Below are 15,558 nucleotides of genomic sequence, written 5' to 3' on the forward strand. Positions count from 1 at the left end.
GCGTGCTGCCTCGAGCGGGAGGAGGGCGGACGCCGCTTTCAGCAACTTGTACGCGTACGTAGTGCGGGATGGAGGAGCAGTAAAATCGCAGCATAGCACCCCCTTGTCTCCTGTAACTAGTGACCTGATACCCCCTCACGACTCTCCTGTGCTTCGTCTCGGCGATCCGCGCGCCGCGTTCTCTGACTCTGCGCGCTGCAAGTTCGACATCGACATGTAGACACCCCCGCGGGGTGGACGATGCACGCGGCATTGTCGACGCTAGGAGAAAGCGCCTCGCACACCCGGCGGGTTCGCAGGTCATGGCTGCAGCGGTTGTACAGACAGCAACGCAGCTCAGAAGACAGTGCATGAGCACTTCGCCGCCTGTGCTAGTCCCCCGAAAGCGTAGCGACATGCTCGTCCCCCTCCTTCGTCTCGATACCACCTTGCGCTTGTCCCCGCCCACTGCATTCTATCGCGTCGACCGCCTGCTACCCTATAAGGTCTACCATGATTGCGTTCTGACTGTCTGAAGCCGCCTGCGTCTCTGCGCTTCTCATGCTGGCACCCAGAGGCTCTCTTCCTCTCGTGATCGAGGAGACTCCCGCCGACGTTGCTGCGCGCGTACGCTACGGTGGTGCGTCAGGGGCGCGACATGACGGGGTCCGGTGCACTCCAGCCAGTCCACGCCAGCAGGCCACGCCAGCGCCACGCCCAGTCATGCGCCTTCCATGACCTTCTCAAGTCGAGAACATTCTCGACGGATGTCGAAGTCACGAGCAAAATCATCGTGCCGCAGCTTATAAGCCGCTCTTCGCCGCTCATACCGCTCTCTCTGCTTCACTCATTACACCCCTAGCCTCCCCCGACACTTCGCCATGTTCGCCTTCCGCCCTTCCTTCGACGCCTTCCTCGTTCCGACTTCGGCCTTCGTCATCCACGACGACCACCACGCGCAGCAGCGCGCTCGTCAGCGTGCGTTCGCTATCAAGCAGGCCGAGGCTGCCGAGCTCCGCCGTCGCCAGCTCCTCGCCGAGCAGGAGGAGTTCGCCTATCGTGCCGCCGTCGCAGCCGAGTTCGACCGCCGCCGCCGCCAGGCTGCTTTCGTCCGCGAGCAGCGCCGCCGCGAGGAGGACCGTCGCCGACTTGCCGAGGCACGCCGCGCCCGCGCCCTTCACTATCAGCAGCGCCAGGAGGGGCCGCAGCAGCTGCTCGAGCTTCTCTTCCACATCGACCCGGCTCACGACCATTGCGACGAGCACGCCGACGCTTCCGACGAGTCGTCTGACGACGAAGACGACGAGGTCGAGCTCTATCACGTTTCGCCTGCTGTCGAACACCACGATCACCCGGCTGCTCCCGCCACTTTCGCCGACCCCGAGGACGCCGACCTCCCCGATTCCGACTCTTCGGCCTCGAGCGACACCGAGGACGAGCTCGTAGCTGCTGCGCTGGTCGCCGCCGGCGACTCCGACTCGAACGCCGACTCGGACGACTCGACTGCTTCGGCTGAGCGTGACCACGCCCTGTCGACTCTGGCCGCCCTCGCCGCCGACTTTCACGCCCGCCAGCGCGCCTTCGTCTCGCCCTCCGCCCTCGTCTTCCAGCCCTCACCTGCATCCGACCGCCTCGCCCGCTCGCCCACCCCGCCTCTGGCTTTCGGCGCGCCCAACTCCGCCTTCCTCGGGCACGAGGAGGCGCTTCTCGCGCTCCTCACTCGCATCGACGCGGTCGAGTCGCACGGCGATGCCGACGTCAAGCGCGCGCGCAAGGAGCTCGTGCGCGAGGTCGAGCAGGAGCTGAGCCGCTTGGACGCGATCAAGGAGCACGCGTGGGAGGAGCAGAGCGGGTCGAGCGCGAGCGAGGACGACTCGATGGACGCTTCTGACGACGAGGAGGTGCATGATGAGCAGCACGACGAGGAACAGCCTGAAGGTGGGTTGCTTCACATGCGTCTCGGGCGTCTCTTCGGATTGCAGCGTGACTGACTGTCTCTCTCTGCTCGCCTTGTACCAGTCTTCGAAATCCTCGACCTCGCTTCCGATTCCGACTCAGACTCCGACCTTTCTCTTTCCGACCCGGACTCGCTTCGCGCCGCCTCTCGCACCATCCAGATTCCGTTCGCCGCGCCCGTCTCTTCTTCCGCACCCCGCTCTTCTCGCCGCCGTTCGCCTTCATCTTCACCCTCTGCCGACGACTCGGACGACGAGCCGCTCAACCACGCCGACGACGAGGTCGCCGCCATCCTGCTCGAGGCGCACAAGCTGGGCGAGCGCGTCGCGCAGCTCGAGGAGCACGAGCGGGATCAGGACGAGATGAAGGAGCTGGTTGAGGATGCCTCAGACTCGGAGACGGAGATGCAGGACCAGGACGACGAGGTGTGGGACGGGAACTGGGCGTCGTGGTAGATCTTGCTTGTCTCTGCTTCGCATGTACCAGCGCAATATGGACGCTGTAGCATTATCTTCCAGACGCACGGAGAGTAGATCAAGCTACACAAGGGTCTTCCGAGAGCCTGCGCTTCACTTCTTCTTCCCGAACCCGAACCACGAGCTCCTCCTCTTCTTCGCACCCGCCGTCCCCGATGGAACGCCTTCGACAGTGCCCTGTTCCTCTTGCGACTGGGTCTGCTGTGAGAGTGGCGGTGAGAGCGGGACGGCTGACGACTTAGCGGGTTTGCTGCCCGACGGCGCAGTGTCCGAATCGACGAGGAGCGACGCAGCGCGCTCGACAGTCGGCGCACCCTGCTTCGCTGACGCTTCTTGTCCAGTCGTGTCGCGGGCAGTAGGCAGCGCCGGTTGGTCGACAGAGGCGGGTCCGACTGGGCTGGCCGCCGAGCTCGAGGGAGACGAAGCGGGCGGACTGGCGGCGCGAGCGGCCGTGTACGTTTGCGACGGAGGCCGGTCGGAGATGGGCGCTCCGAAGTCGTGCACAACCTGTAGTACGAGGAGCGTGAGCGTCTAGCTGAACAGCCACCAAAGGTTCGTCTACAGTGCACCTGCTGCGAAGGCGGCTGGCTGTTGTCGACGAGGAAAGCGCCCGGGACGCTCGGGTCTCCCTCGGGTTGCTGTTCACGAGGCGTCAATCCACGCCAGGTCGCGAGAAGGAATGGGCACACCTGTCCGTGCGTGTCCTCCGTCGCATGCACAACCGGCGCTTTCACCGCCTCCTGCGCCGCCGCACCGTCCTGCTTGTCCGCCGCCATATCATTCAGGATGGGCTTCTCGTGCTCCTCGTCCGTCGTGCTGCCACCAGCCGTCCCTTCCTCGGCCGACAGCTCCGCTCCTTCGTGCTGCACATAAGCGGGAAGACCGGCGTGCTTGACAGCGTTCGGCGCGGGGCCTTGGCGGTCGGCGCCGTCGCCAGCGTGCGCGGACGTCTTCGTGAACTGCCGACCATCTCGACAAGTCAGTCGAGAGCGCACAACACAGAGCACTGGCTCTGCGGAACAAAGTCGTGGCCAGGGCGCACCTTCTCGATCTCGTTCCACCACTCCTGCGCCTCGGCGTAGCTCCTCGCGCGGTAGTTCCTCCCGATCTCGCGGTGCTTCATCTTGAGCGTTCCGCCTCCGCTGCCAGAGGAGCTTTTCCTCCCCTCGATCGTGAACAAAGCGGGCTTTTCCTTGCTGCCGCCGAAGCGGCTCGACGTGCCGCTCTCTGGCGGCGAGAGTGCCGAGACGGTGCAGTTGGGAAGGAAGAGCGAGATCGAGGGCGAGGAGAGGGGCGTCGTCGACGAGGCGTACTCGTGCAGGTAGCCCGAGGCCGAGAGAACGAAGTAGGCTGCGACGATATACCGGACGTAACGTCATGTCCCGCGCAAGGGTACGCAGGAGGAAGAGCACGAGATCAACGTACCCTCCTTCCAGTTCTTGACGAAGCGCTTCTTGCGTTCGAGCATACCCTCCTTGACCGGCTTGGTCGACGGGTGGTCGCGCTCGGGATAATCGACGAGGTCTGGATTGCGGATAGGCGTGTCCGACGGCAGGAGGTAGTTGAGCGTCGCAAAGTAGTCCCATTCGCGCTGCGAGGAGCGGTGTCAGTTTCAACGCATTTGCGCGAAAAGGCGGAGGAAGGGCTCACGCTTGAGGGAACGCTGTCGACGAGCTTGCCAAGCTCGGATGCGCGCTGGCTCACAGCGAGATTGAGCTTGAGGCTGCGGCCCGAGACATCAGCCTACAGGTCGCCAGACCTGCGCAGCGACATGCGCACCTCTCTTCTTCCCACAGCTTGACGCAGGTCTTGACCTTGTCAAAGATCTCGATCTCGAACTGCTTAGCCTTGTTCTGCCAGAGAATGGTGAGGCGCACGAGCTCGTTCTCCTTCGCGACCTGCTGGCGCATCTGCACCTCGGCGTTCGCGCGGACGATGAGCGGGTCCGAAGTCGCCGGGACAGTCAGCGGCGCGACTGCGGAAGTCGCGACGGCCGAGGCGAGCTCCTTGAGCTTGATGACGGATAGCTCGCTATGGAGTGGTCACATGAGAGACGACACGAGAGATTGAAAGGAGGGGGGTTGAACTCACCGCTCCTTGACGACGTCGGCCGCGAGCCCGTTGACATGCTTATCGAGGTCGGCGATAAAGCTCTTGACGGCGATACGCTGTCGAGACTGAGAATGAGCACGAACTTTGCCAAATGTGAGCAAAGACGCGTACGATGCGCTTAAGAGGCTCAACGATCTCGTTTGTAGCGAGCTTCGCCAGGTCAAAGTGGCTCTCGGCTGCACAAGCGAAAGCGCTCGTCAATGCTCACCAGCATCAGGATCGAGGAGAAGCGGCGCACCGTCCTTGACCGCGGCGTCTCTCATCCTGGCCTGCACCGCCGCCCAACCCACCTGCGTCCCATTGCCGTCCTGTCCCTGCTGCTGCTGCGCAACGACGGGCAAGAACAGGCTCTGCTCAACCCACGGCAGCCGCACCGTCTCTCCCTGTGCGAGCGCCGCGAGCGCCTTGCCCTCGTTCTCCTTTGCGGCGGCGAGCGCGGCGAAGTAGGCTGCGGTCGACTTTGCGAGGCGCTTGAGCTCGCTCAAACGCGCGATGAGGACGTCGGCAGGGTCTGGAGCGTCGAGCGGGATCGGGTCCGAGGGCGCTGCGGGCGCGAAGAGACGCGGGTCAGAAGGAGTGAGAGAGGAGGAGGAGGAGAGGGGACGCACACGAGCGAGGGGCGGGCTGCGCGATGGACGGGCCGAGAGAAGGCCTGCTGACCTTGTTCGAGCCCACACGGGACAGCATCGTGGCTCGAGGGGCAGGACAGAGCGAAAGAAGTCAAGCGGACGACGGCGAGAGACGGTGACGCGGGGCAATGACGAAGAGGGTCCGTGCGAGCACAGCCCGCGCGATTGACAAGCACTCCTTACAAAGCCGCTCGGAGTACTTGAGAGCAGCACGGTAGCGCACAAGCGAGGATAAGTGACAGCGAGGCGAGAGTGGCCTTCTCAATCCTCGAGAAATGCTGTTGCCCTTGCACGTCCGTCACAGTCGCGCACTGCAGCGACGTACGGATGAGTACTACGCCTTGAGGTACGCTGTCCACCACTGCTCAAAGTCGACAGTCTTCGTATCGATGCCGAGCGCTTCGATCGCACGCTGCGAGCCCGTCCACGCAAGGTTAGCGTGCGCCCTCCAGGCATTGTCGCAAAGGGACGCACGTTCGAGAGGTGGCAATCCCTCGGACGGATCGTCTCTCCCGGCTTGGGCCCCTCCGAGACGCGGACCAGGTTGTCGCCGAGGTCGAGCGGCGGGTGGTGCAGGCGAGCAAAGAGCTCGGTGATGGTGTACTTGGTGAAGAGCTGCTGGGCGGAGAAGTGCAAGATGGGCGGGATGGCGGCAGACGTAGACTTGGCTGCCGACAAGTAGTCAGTATGAGAAGTCTGGGTTGCGAGTGGAGAGAGCGCTCGCGACTGGACGAACCGGACAGGTCGACGAGGACTCTCGCAATGTCTTCGACGTTGGTCGGGTAGCGGGTTGCCCAATCATCCATCTTGACAGCGTGACCGCTTGCGGCCTTCTTTGCCGAGTCGACGAGAGTGTTGATGGCCGACTCTGAGTGACTTTCCGCCGTGCCGTACCTGGAGAGCACCAGTACAGTCAGCACAGCGACCCGGAACCGTTACAGTCAGATAACGCACAGGACCGGTACTCGAAGGACGCAGCCCTTCCCGCCCGCCTTGAGCCCCTCGAGCGTCGCCTCCTCGCCCTGCAGCTTCGAGACGCCATACAGGTTCGTCGGTCCCGTCATGTCGTCCGGCTCGTAGCCCGATGCCGGTGCGTTTCCGTCAAAGACATAGTCGGTCGAGATGTAGATGAGGAAGAAGGGCGAGGTGGACGAGCGCGACAGGGATGCGAGGTGGGCCGGGACGGCGATGTTGAGCTTCTTGGCTGCTTCCGGGTTCTGCGAGAGGTGATGATGTGAGTTGTACGTCATTCGATACTGAGCCGTAAGATTGCTCTGCCATGCTGACGCAGATTCGGCGCGATTGAGTGCGAGCTCCGAGACTGACCGCCTCTACCGCATCGGGCCTGCGCTCAGCGGCGCAGTGAACGACAACGTCCGGCTTGTACTCCTCGAAGAAGCTTTTGACGGCTTCGTCATCTTGCAAGTCGAGCTGTGACAGGCAGAGTGAGCATGTGGGGGAGGAGGGAGCGGGAGAGTCGCACCTTGACGAGGTCACCGCCGGCCCGCGAGAACGCGGTGCCCTTGACTGTGTGACCTGGGAGTGAGACGATGCTGGCCCTTCGATCCGTAAAGGGCGTACCGTCATGTGCGGCAGCTTTGAATGCCGCGAGAACTGCACGACCGAGCAAGCCTGAGGAGACAGCGGGAGTGAGCGCGCGAGTCCAGCGAGAGCTAGAGTCCAGCAGTACCGGAAGCGCCAGTCACAAGCACCTTCATCTCGCGCAGTAGCCTGTAGCCGTCGCTGGCCAACGTTCATCGACTCGAGGCTTCTTGGCCCTCGAACCTCGCTCCTCTCGCAGCAGAATGTCCGACGATCCGTATTTCGAGGTCAAAGCGTGCGTACACTACCTCTCAGCGCCGCGATCCAGCTCACCCGCTCCTGCTCCGCCCTCAGTGAAGTCGAGGCCGCACTCTCGCAGCTCTCGTCGACGCACGCACAGCTCGGCCGCGCGAGCCCGAACAGCGAAGAGCGCAGCTGGGCCCTCGCAGAGCTCAAGGCCACCCTCGCCGCCGTCGTGCCCGATCTCGAGGAGCTCGAGGAATCGGTCGCTGCACTCGAGGAGGTGGGGGTCGCGCGCAGGCTCGGCATCGCAGACAAGGAGGTCAGGGCGCGCAGGGACTTTGTCGAACGTGCACGAGGCGAAATCGCGGTGCGCCCTGCCCTTCTGCTCGGTCGTCGAGGCAAAGTCGACCCTCGACTCTCTCGTTTCACATGTGTATTGACGCCGACCCGTTCTTCCTCGCAGGCAATCCGGCGTCAGCTACCAGAATCACGAGCAGATTCGCCGGTGCGAGCGCCTTTTGCCCTCCCACTGTCGCCCGCGCTCACTCACGCACGTACGCCGCAGGACGCGAAACGGAAACGCTACTCTGCCAGCTCGTCCGCCTATCCACCTTCGTACCACACGAACGCACCGGAGCAGTCTGGCACCGATGGGGAGAGCGACCCGAATGCGGAGTTCGAGATGCAGCACCAGACGGTGCGCAGCGTTTCCTCCGATCCTCTCACAGATCTGCCCGCTGACCACGCTGCATCCTGCAGCTTCTCATGGAACAGCAAGATCGGACACTGACCGACATCTCGGGCACAGTCGGGCTGCTGCGAGAACAAGCGCACCTGATGGGGCGCGAGGTGTTCGAGCAGAACCGGTGCGGCAGCTCTTGCATACTCTCCATTGGACCGCCACTCATCCGATTCCACACCTGTACAGTATGATAGAGGAGCTCGATGAACACGTCGATTCAACCGCGGGTCGGCTGTCACGAGCTCAAGCTCGGATGGATCGCTTCGTCCGAGAAAACAGTGCGTCGCGCTGGCTCATTTCGCTCGCGAGCGAGGATGCTCACACCTGCTTCGCACGGCAGACTCCACGTCCAACTGGTGCATCTTTATCCTCATGATCGTTCTCTCCATCCTGTTGCTTGTGATCCTGTTCGCCTAGGTGCGTTGCTCAGGCTCATGTCTCTCGCTGCCCCTTCGGCTGCGCTTTGCCTTGATCATCGTCAGCTCCAGAGCTGACTCTATCGGCACCTGAGCAGACCGCTGCCATGAGCATCGTATATACCCCGCCGTGCAAGATACCCCTGGATCTCGTCTGACCTTCACAGACAACTACTTCTCGCGCGAGCTCGCGAGTAGCTGTCGCTTCGGTTCCGCATCTCCTGTTTCGCTCGGACCTCGGCAAATCAGGACCGTGTCCGCGGACATCCCGCGCGGACGTCTTGGACTGGTCTCCTGTTTCCTCCGGCCGACATTCCCCTTGCTTTGCTCGAAGCGGCTCTGCCGCGCCGACCATAGTAACGCTACTCGGCTGTGCTGGCGCTCACTCAGTGCTCACTCAAGCTCGCTGCGCCAGCGCTTCGACACGCCTAACGCCGCTCGTCGCTTCGCCCGTCCGTCCCGCGGTCCCCCTGCCCTAGCCTCGGGCGTCCTCCCGCCCTGCCAGCTCTATCGCCGCAGAGACGCGCGTCGGCTCGCTGGTCGCACGCGCGCCGACTTCCTCCAATCCGCGGTCCATGCTTCGCCAACTCGCCTGCCTCGCACTTTCTGCGCGTCGCGCGGGCGCCTTCTGGCGACTGCCGTGCTCAGGAGAGCCGCTCACCGTACAACGAGCAGGTAAATAGCCCGTGATCGTGTTCTCTTTGGTGAGCCGAGCGCGACCATGCGACAGCCGGCTTACTCTCGTGCTGGGCTGATCTCGCAGATCCGCTCACCAACCCTGGAGGCGTCTCTGGTCATGTGCACATGTAAGCTTACGCTCGCTGTACATGTCAAGCTGCACAGACCCCGGAAGCTCGCACCCGCATCCCCCGCCTCTCGTCCCTTGGCGCCTCTCTCGCTCACCCATCCTCTGCTTCCCGCCCGCAAAAGTATCCAAGGCGGTTCCAACTTCAATCTTGACATGGACTTCGAGGACGCGCGAGCTTCGGAGTGTTCGAGGTACGTCTTCTCGTCTCGTCTGCCAGGGCTACCAGTCACGCAGAAACGACGGCTGATCTGCGCGGTCTATGTGCACAGCTGCTTAGTGAGGTCCAGCCGCTGCTTCTTGCCCGGATGTTCGCATATTGATGACTGCGTTCCCCGCAGGTCGTGCAAGACATGTCGAACTGTGCGCCCCTTTCGGGCGAGGCCGTCACGTTTGACTTGCACAATCCTGACATTGCCTCAACAGATTGGACGCCGAGCGTGTGGTTCCAGTGGAAGAACGGGAGCTTCACCAGCATAGACGGCGGCGGCATGACTATCGTGAGACCAGCGGTGCACCGGCTCGAGCTGTGAAGCTGACATGCCGGGCAACAGTACTACCTTCCCCGCTCGCACGAAACCGACACAAACAAGGTCCAGGCCTTCCCTGCGGGCTTCCGCATGCTTGCCGGCAACCCTTACGTGCGTTTCATCCTGCTTCGTCGCGGTCTTCATCTCATACCGCTCTCTCTCTCACAGAAGCGCTCCTTTGACGGCAGCCAGATGTCGAAGAATATCGGAATCAATTGCATCGGTGGGAGTGGGAGGAATCCGTGGTTCCCGACGGAGAACTGTCCGGTACGCCACGCAGTCTCGCTCGTTCGTACCTTGCTGGCGGTGCTAGTCTCATGGTGTCGACTTGACAGGATGGCCTGCGCATGGAGGTGATGTTCCCCTCGTGCTGGAACGGCAAAGACGTCGACTCGCCCAATCACGCCTCGCACGTCGAGTACCCCGAGAACGTGAGTAGGCCCTTCTCTCTCACGACCACGACCAACGCCCCTGCAGTAGCTGATTTTGAAGGACTACAGAACGAGTCTGGTCCGTGTCCTGCCGACTTCCCCGTTCGCATCGAGACGTGCGCTACCGATTCCTGAGCGTGCTGCTCGTGAACTGACCGCGTACGCGGGCGCGGACAGACTATTCTACGAGATATGGTATAGCGTCGACCCGTGGAAGGACAAATGGGGCGAAGCTATGAATTCGAGCCAGCCTTTCGTGTTCTCAATGGGAGATCCGACAGGTTATGGCCTACACGGTGCGTGTCCTTTCAACGGACCGTCCGACCGGCTCGGATCCGCCGTCTTCATTGCTCAGCTCACTGCATCGACCCGCAGGCGACTTCTTGAACGGCTGGGATGTGGACGTTCTGCAAGAAGCAATCGACACATGCACAGATGGCAGCGGCGTGATTGAGAAGTGCGCACAATAAGTGACCGCTCTGCGAGGCACCGTCTGACGCTCCCTAATGGTCCGTAGGTGCCCGGTGTTCGAGTTCTTTTCGGACGAAACGCAGCAGGATCGGTGTTGGCAGACGCCAGCCATCGACGAACAAGCGACTGGGACGCTTGACAAGCTGCCAGGCTGCAACCCCGTCGTGAGCCGTATCTGCTTAAATTGCAGAAGCGTGCTGAACGACCCGAACCTTACAGGACTACGGCCCAGGCGACATCACCGTCTGCACCGACAACGACCTACCAAGCATCAACTCGCAGATTACCGTGTACGGCGGGCGGATAGACGCGAATCAGACCTTTGACGTCGTCAAAAGCGGCGGTAACAGCAACGACAACGGTGGAGGAAGCGGAACAGGGGAAGACAAGCAGGAAGACGGCGAGGCAACGGAGGGGAGTAAGCCGACCGGCACCACTGGCAGCAGCGGCGGGGGTCGCGGCGACTCGGCAACAAGGTCTTCGTCGACAGCAACTGCTACCGCCGGATCAGGCGGCGGCTCCAGCGGAGGCAACACGGGCGGCAATTCGGCAGCCGAGTCGGCAGGATCGCCGGGCGCTTCGTCAGGTTTCTCGCTTCCGTCGCTCGAAGACGGCAACGGCAAGCTCGTCTGGGGCCTCATCCTTGCCGCGGTCGTTCTGGCCGCGTTCATCGTCATCTGGATGTGCCGCTGCGGCCTGTGTCGGCAAAGTCGGGAGAAGTTCCTGGCAAGCAACTCGGACGAGGAGAAGGCCGAAAGTAGGTGACTGTCCCGCTCGCCTCTTCGACGACCAAGCTGACGATCTTCTCGCCGCAGAGAAGGGCTTGCGATCTTCCGGCTCGTCTGACGAGTCCGAAACGGAAGACGAAAAGCGACGTTAGACGGCTAGCAGAGGAACGATAATGCTAAGAACGATAATGCTAGTTGCACGTGCGATCAGTGAGACAGCAACAGGTAGAGCAAAGCGAGGATGTGAGCACAAATGGACAGGCAGAGGAGAGTAAATTGGCTCAGGCGGCTCCATCCGAATCGGAGAGGTCGAGCCAAGACTGCATGGAAGAGGGGCGGTCCTGCGTGACAGGTTCGTCGCCGGTGACGGGAAGCGAGGCGAGGCTGGGGATGGGCGATGCCGAATGAACCGGCAGAGAAGCGATCGAGGTGGGCCGCTCGCGCAGCGTTATGCCCTCGCCGTGCAGCGGGCGATCGCCTTCATCGTCCTCCTCCTCAGCGTGCTTGTCTTCTCTCTCGTCGTGCTCCGCCTCGTCGTCACCGTCCGACGCCGAGTATGCCGTGACCGCCTCGAGCGCTGGCGGAGCGGGAAAGTCGTCGACTGTGTCGCCGAGGTACGAGAAATGCGAGACGTCGCTCGCCATGGGCGAGACGCGATGAGGACTGATGAAGTGCCGCGAGTCAATCGAGAGGTGCGCTTGGCGCGCGGGCACAGTCGGCGCGAACGCTCGAGTCGAGGATCTGGGAGAGGTTGTGAAGGCCGGCGAGGCGGGACCGACCAGGCCGGATGGCACGCGCGGCGCAACGACGGGCGAGGAAGGCGCCGAGGAGACGGGGCTAATCTCGATGAAGGACCTGAAGGCGCGAACGGCGGCGAGCGTTCCCTCGGGCTCGCTCTCGCTCGCATCGGCCACGCGCAAGAAGCTCCCGCTGGGCGAAGTGCGACCCGACTCCAGCGAGGTATTCGTGCCGAGATACTCGCGAGCGAAGGACGTGGTAGCCCATGACGCTTGAACCGGCGTAGGGCGTGGCCGAGCGACCCAGAGAGCGGTGCGCTCCTCGACGGGCGAAGCTGACACGCGCGAGGCTCCTTCGTCCGCTGTCGTGTACTCGGTCTGCGTCGCGGACGGACGACGACTGAGAGCGTCTGTCGGTCGCAGCGAGATTGCCGGGAGCAGTCCGGCTACGGCTACCTCCTCGAAGTCGGGTGGAAGCGCTCGATGCGAAGCGTGCGAAGGCGGCTGCGCGTATAGTTCGACTGGCGACGAGATGACCGAGCGTACGCGAAAGTCTTGCGAGGAGCTCGAGGGAGGCCGCGGTGGCTGCTCTCGCAGCGACTCGATTATGTCAATCGATGGAGACGGCCTGTGCAGCAGCGACGGGCGACGTCGAGGCGGATGGAAAAACTGACAGGAGAAAACGCCCGTGAACATGGCTCGGCGGAGGAAATCAGAATGGCCGCGCACCAACTCGTTTGATGGTCCCTCCTCGTTCATGTCAAGCACGCTGCTCGCGCTCGAAGCGGCGCGCGACTGCCTCGACAACTGTGACGACCGGCGACGAACCTGCCGGCCGCGAGAACGGCTTGCGAACGGGTGCTCAAGCAGTGGGTCCGATTCCTCCGCCGCGGCCGCGGTCGACTCGCCTAGCTTGAGAGGCGCGAGCGTCGCCAACAATGGGGCGGAGCGCGAGGGTACGAGACGCGGCGAATGCGAGCCTGAAGGAGCCGGCGAGCCCTCCCGCGAGCGCCAGACGAGCGGCGGAACGGTGGCGACGGGCAGGCCCTCGAGCGATTTGATGGGCGAGCGGGACGTCTTACGCAGGTGCTCTTCGAGCGCAAAGCTCAGCTGCGCTGCCGACATGGTCGAGTCGGCAGTTGAGGACCGGCTGTGCACAGGTGAGGCGGAGATAGCCGGAAGGCGAAGCGGAACGCTTGGCGCTGGTCGTGAAGGCGAAAAGCGAACGTCCGCAGGTGAGCGGAGAAGGTGATGGAGGTGCGGCGGGAGCGACAGGAAAGCGTTCTGCGCCGTGACGGACGGGCGGCGCATCTCGCCGACGGGTTGCAAGGGCAGATCGACTGGTGCAGTGAGCGCCTCGCCAAAGTGCGTTGTGACGTTCCCCTCGACGGACGTGAAGGTCTCGTCGATCTGCAAGCTCGGCAACGGCGGGAGTACAGGTGCGCTCGAGTGCATGCGGCTGTTGAGGCTATCAACCGAGCCGGACGAGCGAAGGTGGCGGATGGGCTGGCCGCGCACAGTGCGCGGCGTCGTAGCCTCGGTGTTCGCAGCTCCAGTCGCAGAGGCCTGGCGCGAATGAGACGCGCTCCTTTTGCGCCGGAACGCATCGACGATGCCGAGACCAACGCCGTCGCTGACAGCGCCAGCCTCGCCCGCTCGCCGCCTTCGCTCGCGGCTCCGGCTAAGCGAGAGCTTGCGGCCGAGTTGCGCGAACGGGTCGAATGATTGCGGCATAGGAGGCGAGTAGTCTGGCGCAGGGAACTGCCGATTCCTCCGCCTCCCGCCGTGATCGTCGAGCTCCGCCTCGCTCTCGCCGCCGGTCGCGGCCGCCGCTTCGGCCCTCTTCCTCCTCGTCACTTCCTTCCGGAGGGCCTTTTTCTCCGCTCGGCGCTGCTCGATTGCGAGGCTTTTCCGCCCCTGCTCCATCTCGCGCCCAGCCAAGCGCAGACTCAGCTCGAACCCGATGCCGCGCATTGCGCTGTCGCTCCACGCGGCCCGCTCGGCCCGCTCGCGGTCCGTCTCGCGCAAGACGCGGCGCACGCTTGAATGCTCGGCATCGTCATCGAGGAGCTCCTCGACGTCTGCCTCGGTGAGGTAGCCTTCGCGAGCGGGGCGCTTGCCCTTCACCCGCCGCCTCACCGTTGTAGGGAGCAGCGAGAGGTCGCGCTCGAGAGCGTCGGAGCTGCCGCGTAGGCTCGAAGTTGGCGAGGCGTCCACAACAACAACGCGCGGGCGCCGGAACATGAGGGCCTCGTAGGCTCCTGCTGCTACGACGTTGCGCTTCGTGCGCGGCGGAATCGGCGGCTTGTGCGCGGGAACGGCCGGCGGAGCTGAAGGGTGATGGCGATGCTGACGAATGCTGCCGACGGGACGGGAGGGAAAGATAATCGGTGTCGCGCCACGCCGAAGCGAGTCTTTCGACCTGCGCTCGGCGCCGGGCGAACGGGTACGCGGAGGACGCGGCTCAAACGCATAGGGAATGGATGGTCGACGCGTGTCGCCCTCTGCGACTGCGCGCAGATTGGGCAGCGAGGCGCTGCGAGCGCGGTCCGAGCGGGCCGAACCAGCCGAACTCGTCGAGCGGTTACGAGCAGATGGAGCGTCAGGCTCTGCGCGCAGGACGGACGGCTTGCGCCGCCGTGTGGACCGCGGAACGCGCTCTCGGTGTCGAGCTGAACGACTTGGCGGGAGTGCGAGACCGGCTACCGGCGGAAGGGATGAGGCCGCTGGAGTTTTCGGGGTTGGGAAGGTGGACGTGAGAGGCGAGGTCGGCGAAACAGGCAGCGGAGCGAGCAAGGAGGAGCGGGAAGAAGTGGGTGACGATTCGGGCGAGAGGAGCGGATCGGGAGAACGAGCGACGACGGAGGCGGCGGCGTATGAGGGATAGGCGTCCGGGAGGGGGCGCCCGGCAGCGTCAATGAGGGGCCGCGTTCCACTGCAGATGCTCAGCGTCAGTATCAAAGCTCATCACGGGCTGAGTAGGACGCACAGATTGCCAACGTAGCTCTCGTACGTCTCGTCCAGCCCCAGCCCAACCGGCTGCGTCCTGCTGATCGACGGCCGCCCACTCCCGCTTCCACTGCCAGACGAGTTGGCCCCTCCGCGACGCATAGGGAACGAGAAGCGCGGGTCGATGATCGCAGGCATGGGCGCACGAGTTCGCACTGGACAGGTTGTCGCGGGCAGGGCGAGCGGGCGAACGGGCGGCGACAGCATGGGCGCGCCCGCTTGCCAGGCGTCCTGCTCACGCTCCTTGCCCTTGCGCGAGGTCAAGAGTGGGAGCGCCGTGGACGAGCCGGCGCTGCGGTAGACGACGGAGCCAGCGGCTGCCCGCGCCGGCGTTGCCGGGAAAGAAGCCGAGCTGACTGAGGACGCAGTCGTGTTTGAAGCGGTACGAGTGAGAGAGCTGTCGTGCACGGGTCCTAGCGAGGTTGAGCTCGAAGGATGGCGATCGTGCCCTTCGCGAGCAAAAAGGCTCGACGCCGTTGCGCGAGAGGTGGTTGAAGCGAGCGTAGAGGACCGGTCACGCTGGTGCTGCAGATAGCCTGGTCACACAGGAGTCAGCATCGTGTGGCAGGGTATCAGTACGGCGGAAGAGAAGAGCGCACGGGCCGTCGAACTGCCCGACCTCGGCGGAGGGTGAAAGCGCACACTGCCCATCGTGCTCGTCCAGCTGGCGTCGCTGCCCTTGCCTCCATCGTCGCTGACCATCTCAATCCTCGTGTCGAGTTCCCGGCTGCTGGCTCTGCGCGGTATCCGCC

At 63.7% G+C, this 15,558-nt stretch overlaps 6 protein-coding genes across 6 annotated transcripts; 3 read left to right on the forward strand and 3 right to left on the reverse strand.

Annotated features, from left to right (window-relative positions):
* Positions 1–860: 860 nt before the first annotated feature.
* Positions 861–2,390, forward strand: JCM10292_003256 (BAG family molecular chaperone regulator; the record flags this gene model as incomplete). Its single annotated transcript, XM_076648469.1, has 2 exons — positions 861–1,917; positions 1,999–2,390. The coding sequence occupies 2 exons, from the start codon at positions 861–863 to the stop codon at positions 2,388–2,390; spliced, it is 1,449 nt and encodes a 482-aa protein (XP_076505909.1).
* A 114-nt stretch (positions 2,391–2,504) lies between these two features.
* Positions 2,505–5,210, reverse strand: JCM10292_003257 (uncharacterized protein; the record flags this gene model as incomplete). The annotated part of the gene is made up of 10 exons (XM_076648470.1): positions 2,505–2,918; positions 2,981–3,370; positions 3,454–3,761; positions 3,837–4,002; positions 4,062–4,134; positions 4,191–4,442; positions 4,503–4,579; positions 4,635–4,699; positions 4,762–5,067; positions 5,132–5,210. 10 exons carry the CDS (start codon positions 5,208–5,210, stop codon positions 2,505–2,507), a joined length of 2,130 nt encoding a protein of 709 aa, XP_076505910.1.
* A 276-nt stretch (positions 5,211–5,486) lies between these two features.
* Positions 5,487–6,870, reverse strand: JCM10292_003258 (dTDP-4-dehydrorhamnose reductase family protein; the record flags this gene model as incomplete). Its single annotated transcript, XM_076648471.1, has 8 exons — positions 5,487–5,564; positions 5,627–5,820; positions 5,889–6,046; positions 6,107–6,369; positions 6,479–6,583; positions 6,636–6,679; positions 6,734–6,784; positions 6,843–6,870. 8 exons carry the CDS (start codon positions 6,868–6,870, stop codon positions 5,487–5,489), a joined length of 921 nt encoding a protein of 306 aa, XP_076505911.1.
* An 87-nt stretch (positions 6,871–6,957) lies between these two features.
* Positions 6,958–8,096, forward strand: JCM10292_003259 (uncharacterized protein; the record flags this gene model as incomplete). The annotated part of the gene is made up of 7 exons (XM_076648472.1): positions 6,958–6,989; positions 7,049–7,304; positions 7,401–7,442; positions 7,503–7,634; positions 7,697–7,803; positions 7,866–7,957; positions 8,020–8,096. The coding sequence occupies 7 exons, from the start codon at positions 6,958–6,960 to the stop codon at positions 8,094–8,096; spliced, it is 738 nt and encodes a 245-aa protein (XP_076505912.1).
* Positions 8,097–8,670: 574 nt separating this feature from the next.
* JCM10292_003260 (DUF1996 domain-containing protein) lies at positions 8,671–11,212 on the forward strand (the record flags this gene model as incomplete). The annotated part of the gene is made up of 13 exons (XM_076648473.1): positions 8,671–8,770; positions 8,859–8,893; positions 9,242–9,263; positions 9,327–9,400; positions 9,455–9,541; positions 9,599–9,697; positions 9,766–9,861; positions 9,931–9,977; positions 10,039–10,157; positions 10,237–10,318; positions 10,379–10,496; positions 10,552–11,089; positions 11,148–11,212. The coding sequence occupies 13 exons, from the start codon at positions 8,671–8,673 to the stop codon at positions 11,210–11,212; spliced, it is 1,482 nt and encodes a 493-aa protein (XP_076505913.1).
* Positions 11,213–11,341: 129 nt separating this feature from the next.
* Positions 11,342–15,457, reverse strand: JCM10292_003261 (uncharacterized protein; the record flags this gene model as incomplete). The annotated part of the gene is made up of 4 exons (XM_076648474.1): positions 11,342–12,466; positions 12,527–14,732; positions 14,787–15,342; positions 15,406–15,457. 4 exons carry the CDS (start codon positions 15,455–15,457, stop codon positions 11,342–11,344), a joined length of 3,939 nt encoding a protein of 1,312 aa, XP_076505914.1.
* Positions 15,458–15,558: the final 101 nt, after the last annotated feature.

The sequence above is a fragment of the Rhodotorula paludigena genome, assembly GCF_050403205.1.
Source record: "Rhodotorula paludigena JCM10292 DNA, Rt_paludigena_JCM10292v1_ctg16, whole genome shotgun sequence".
In the NCBI taxonomy this organism is placed as follows: Eukaryota; Fungi; Basidiomycota; class Microbotryomycetes; order Sporidiobolales; family Sporidiobolaceae; genus Rhodotorula; species Rhodotorula paludigena.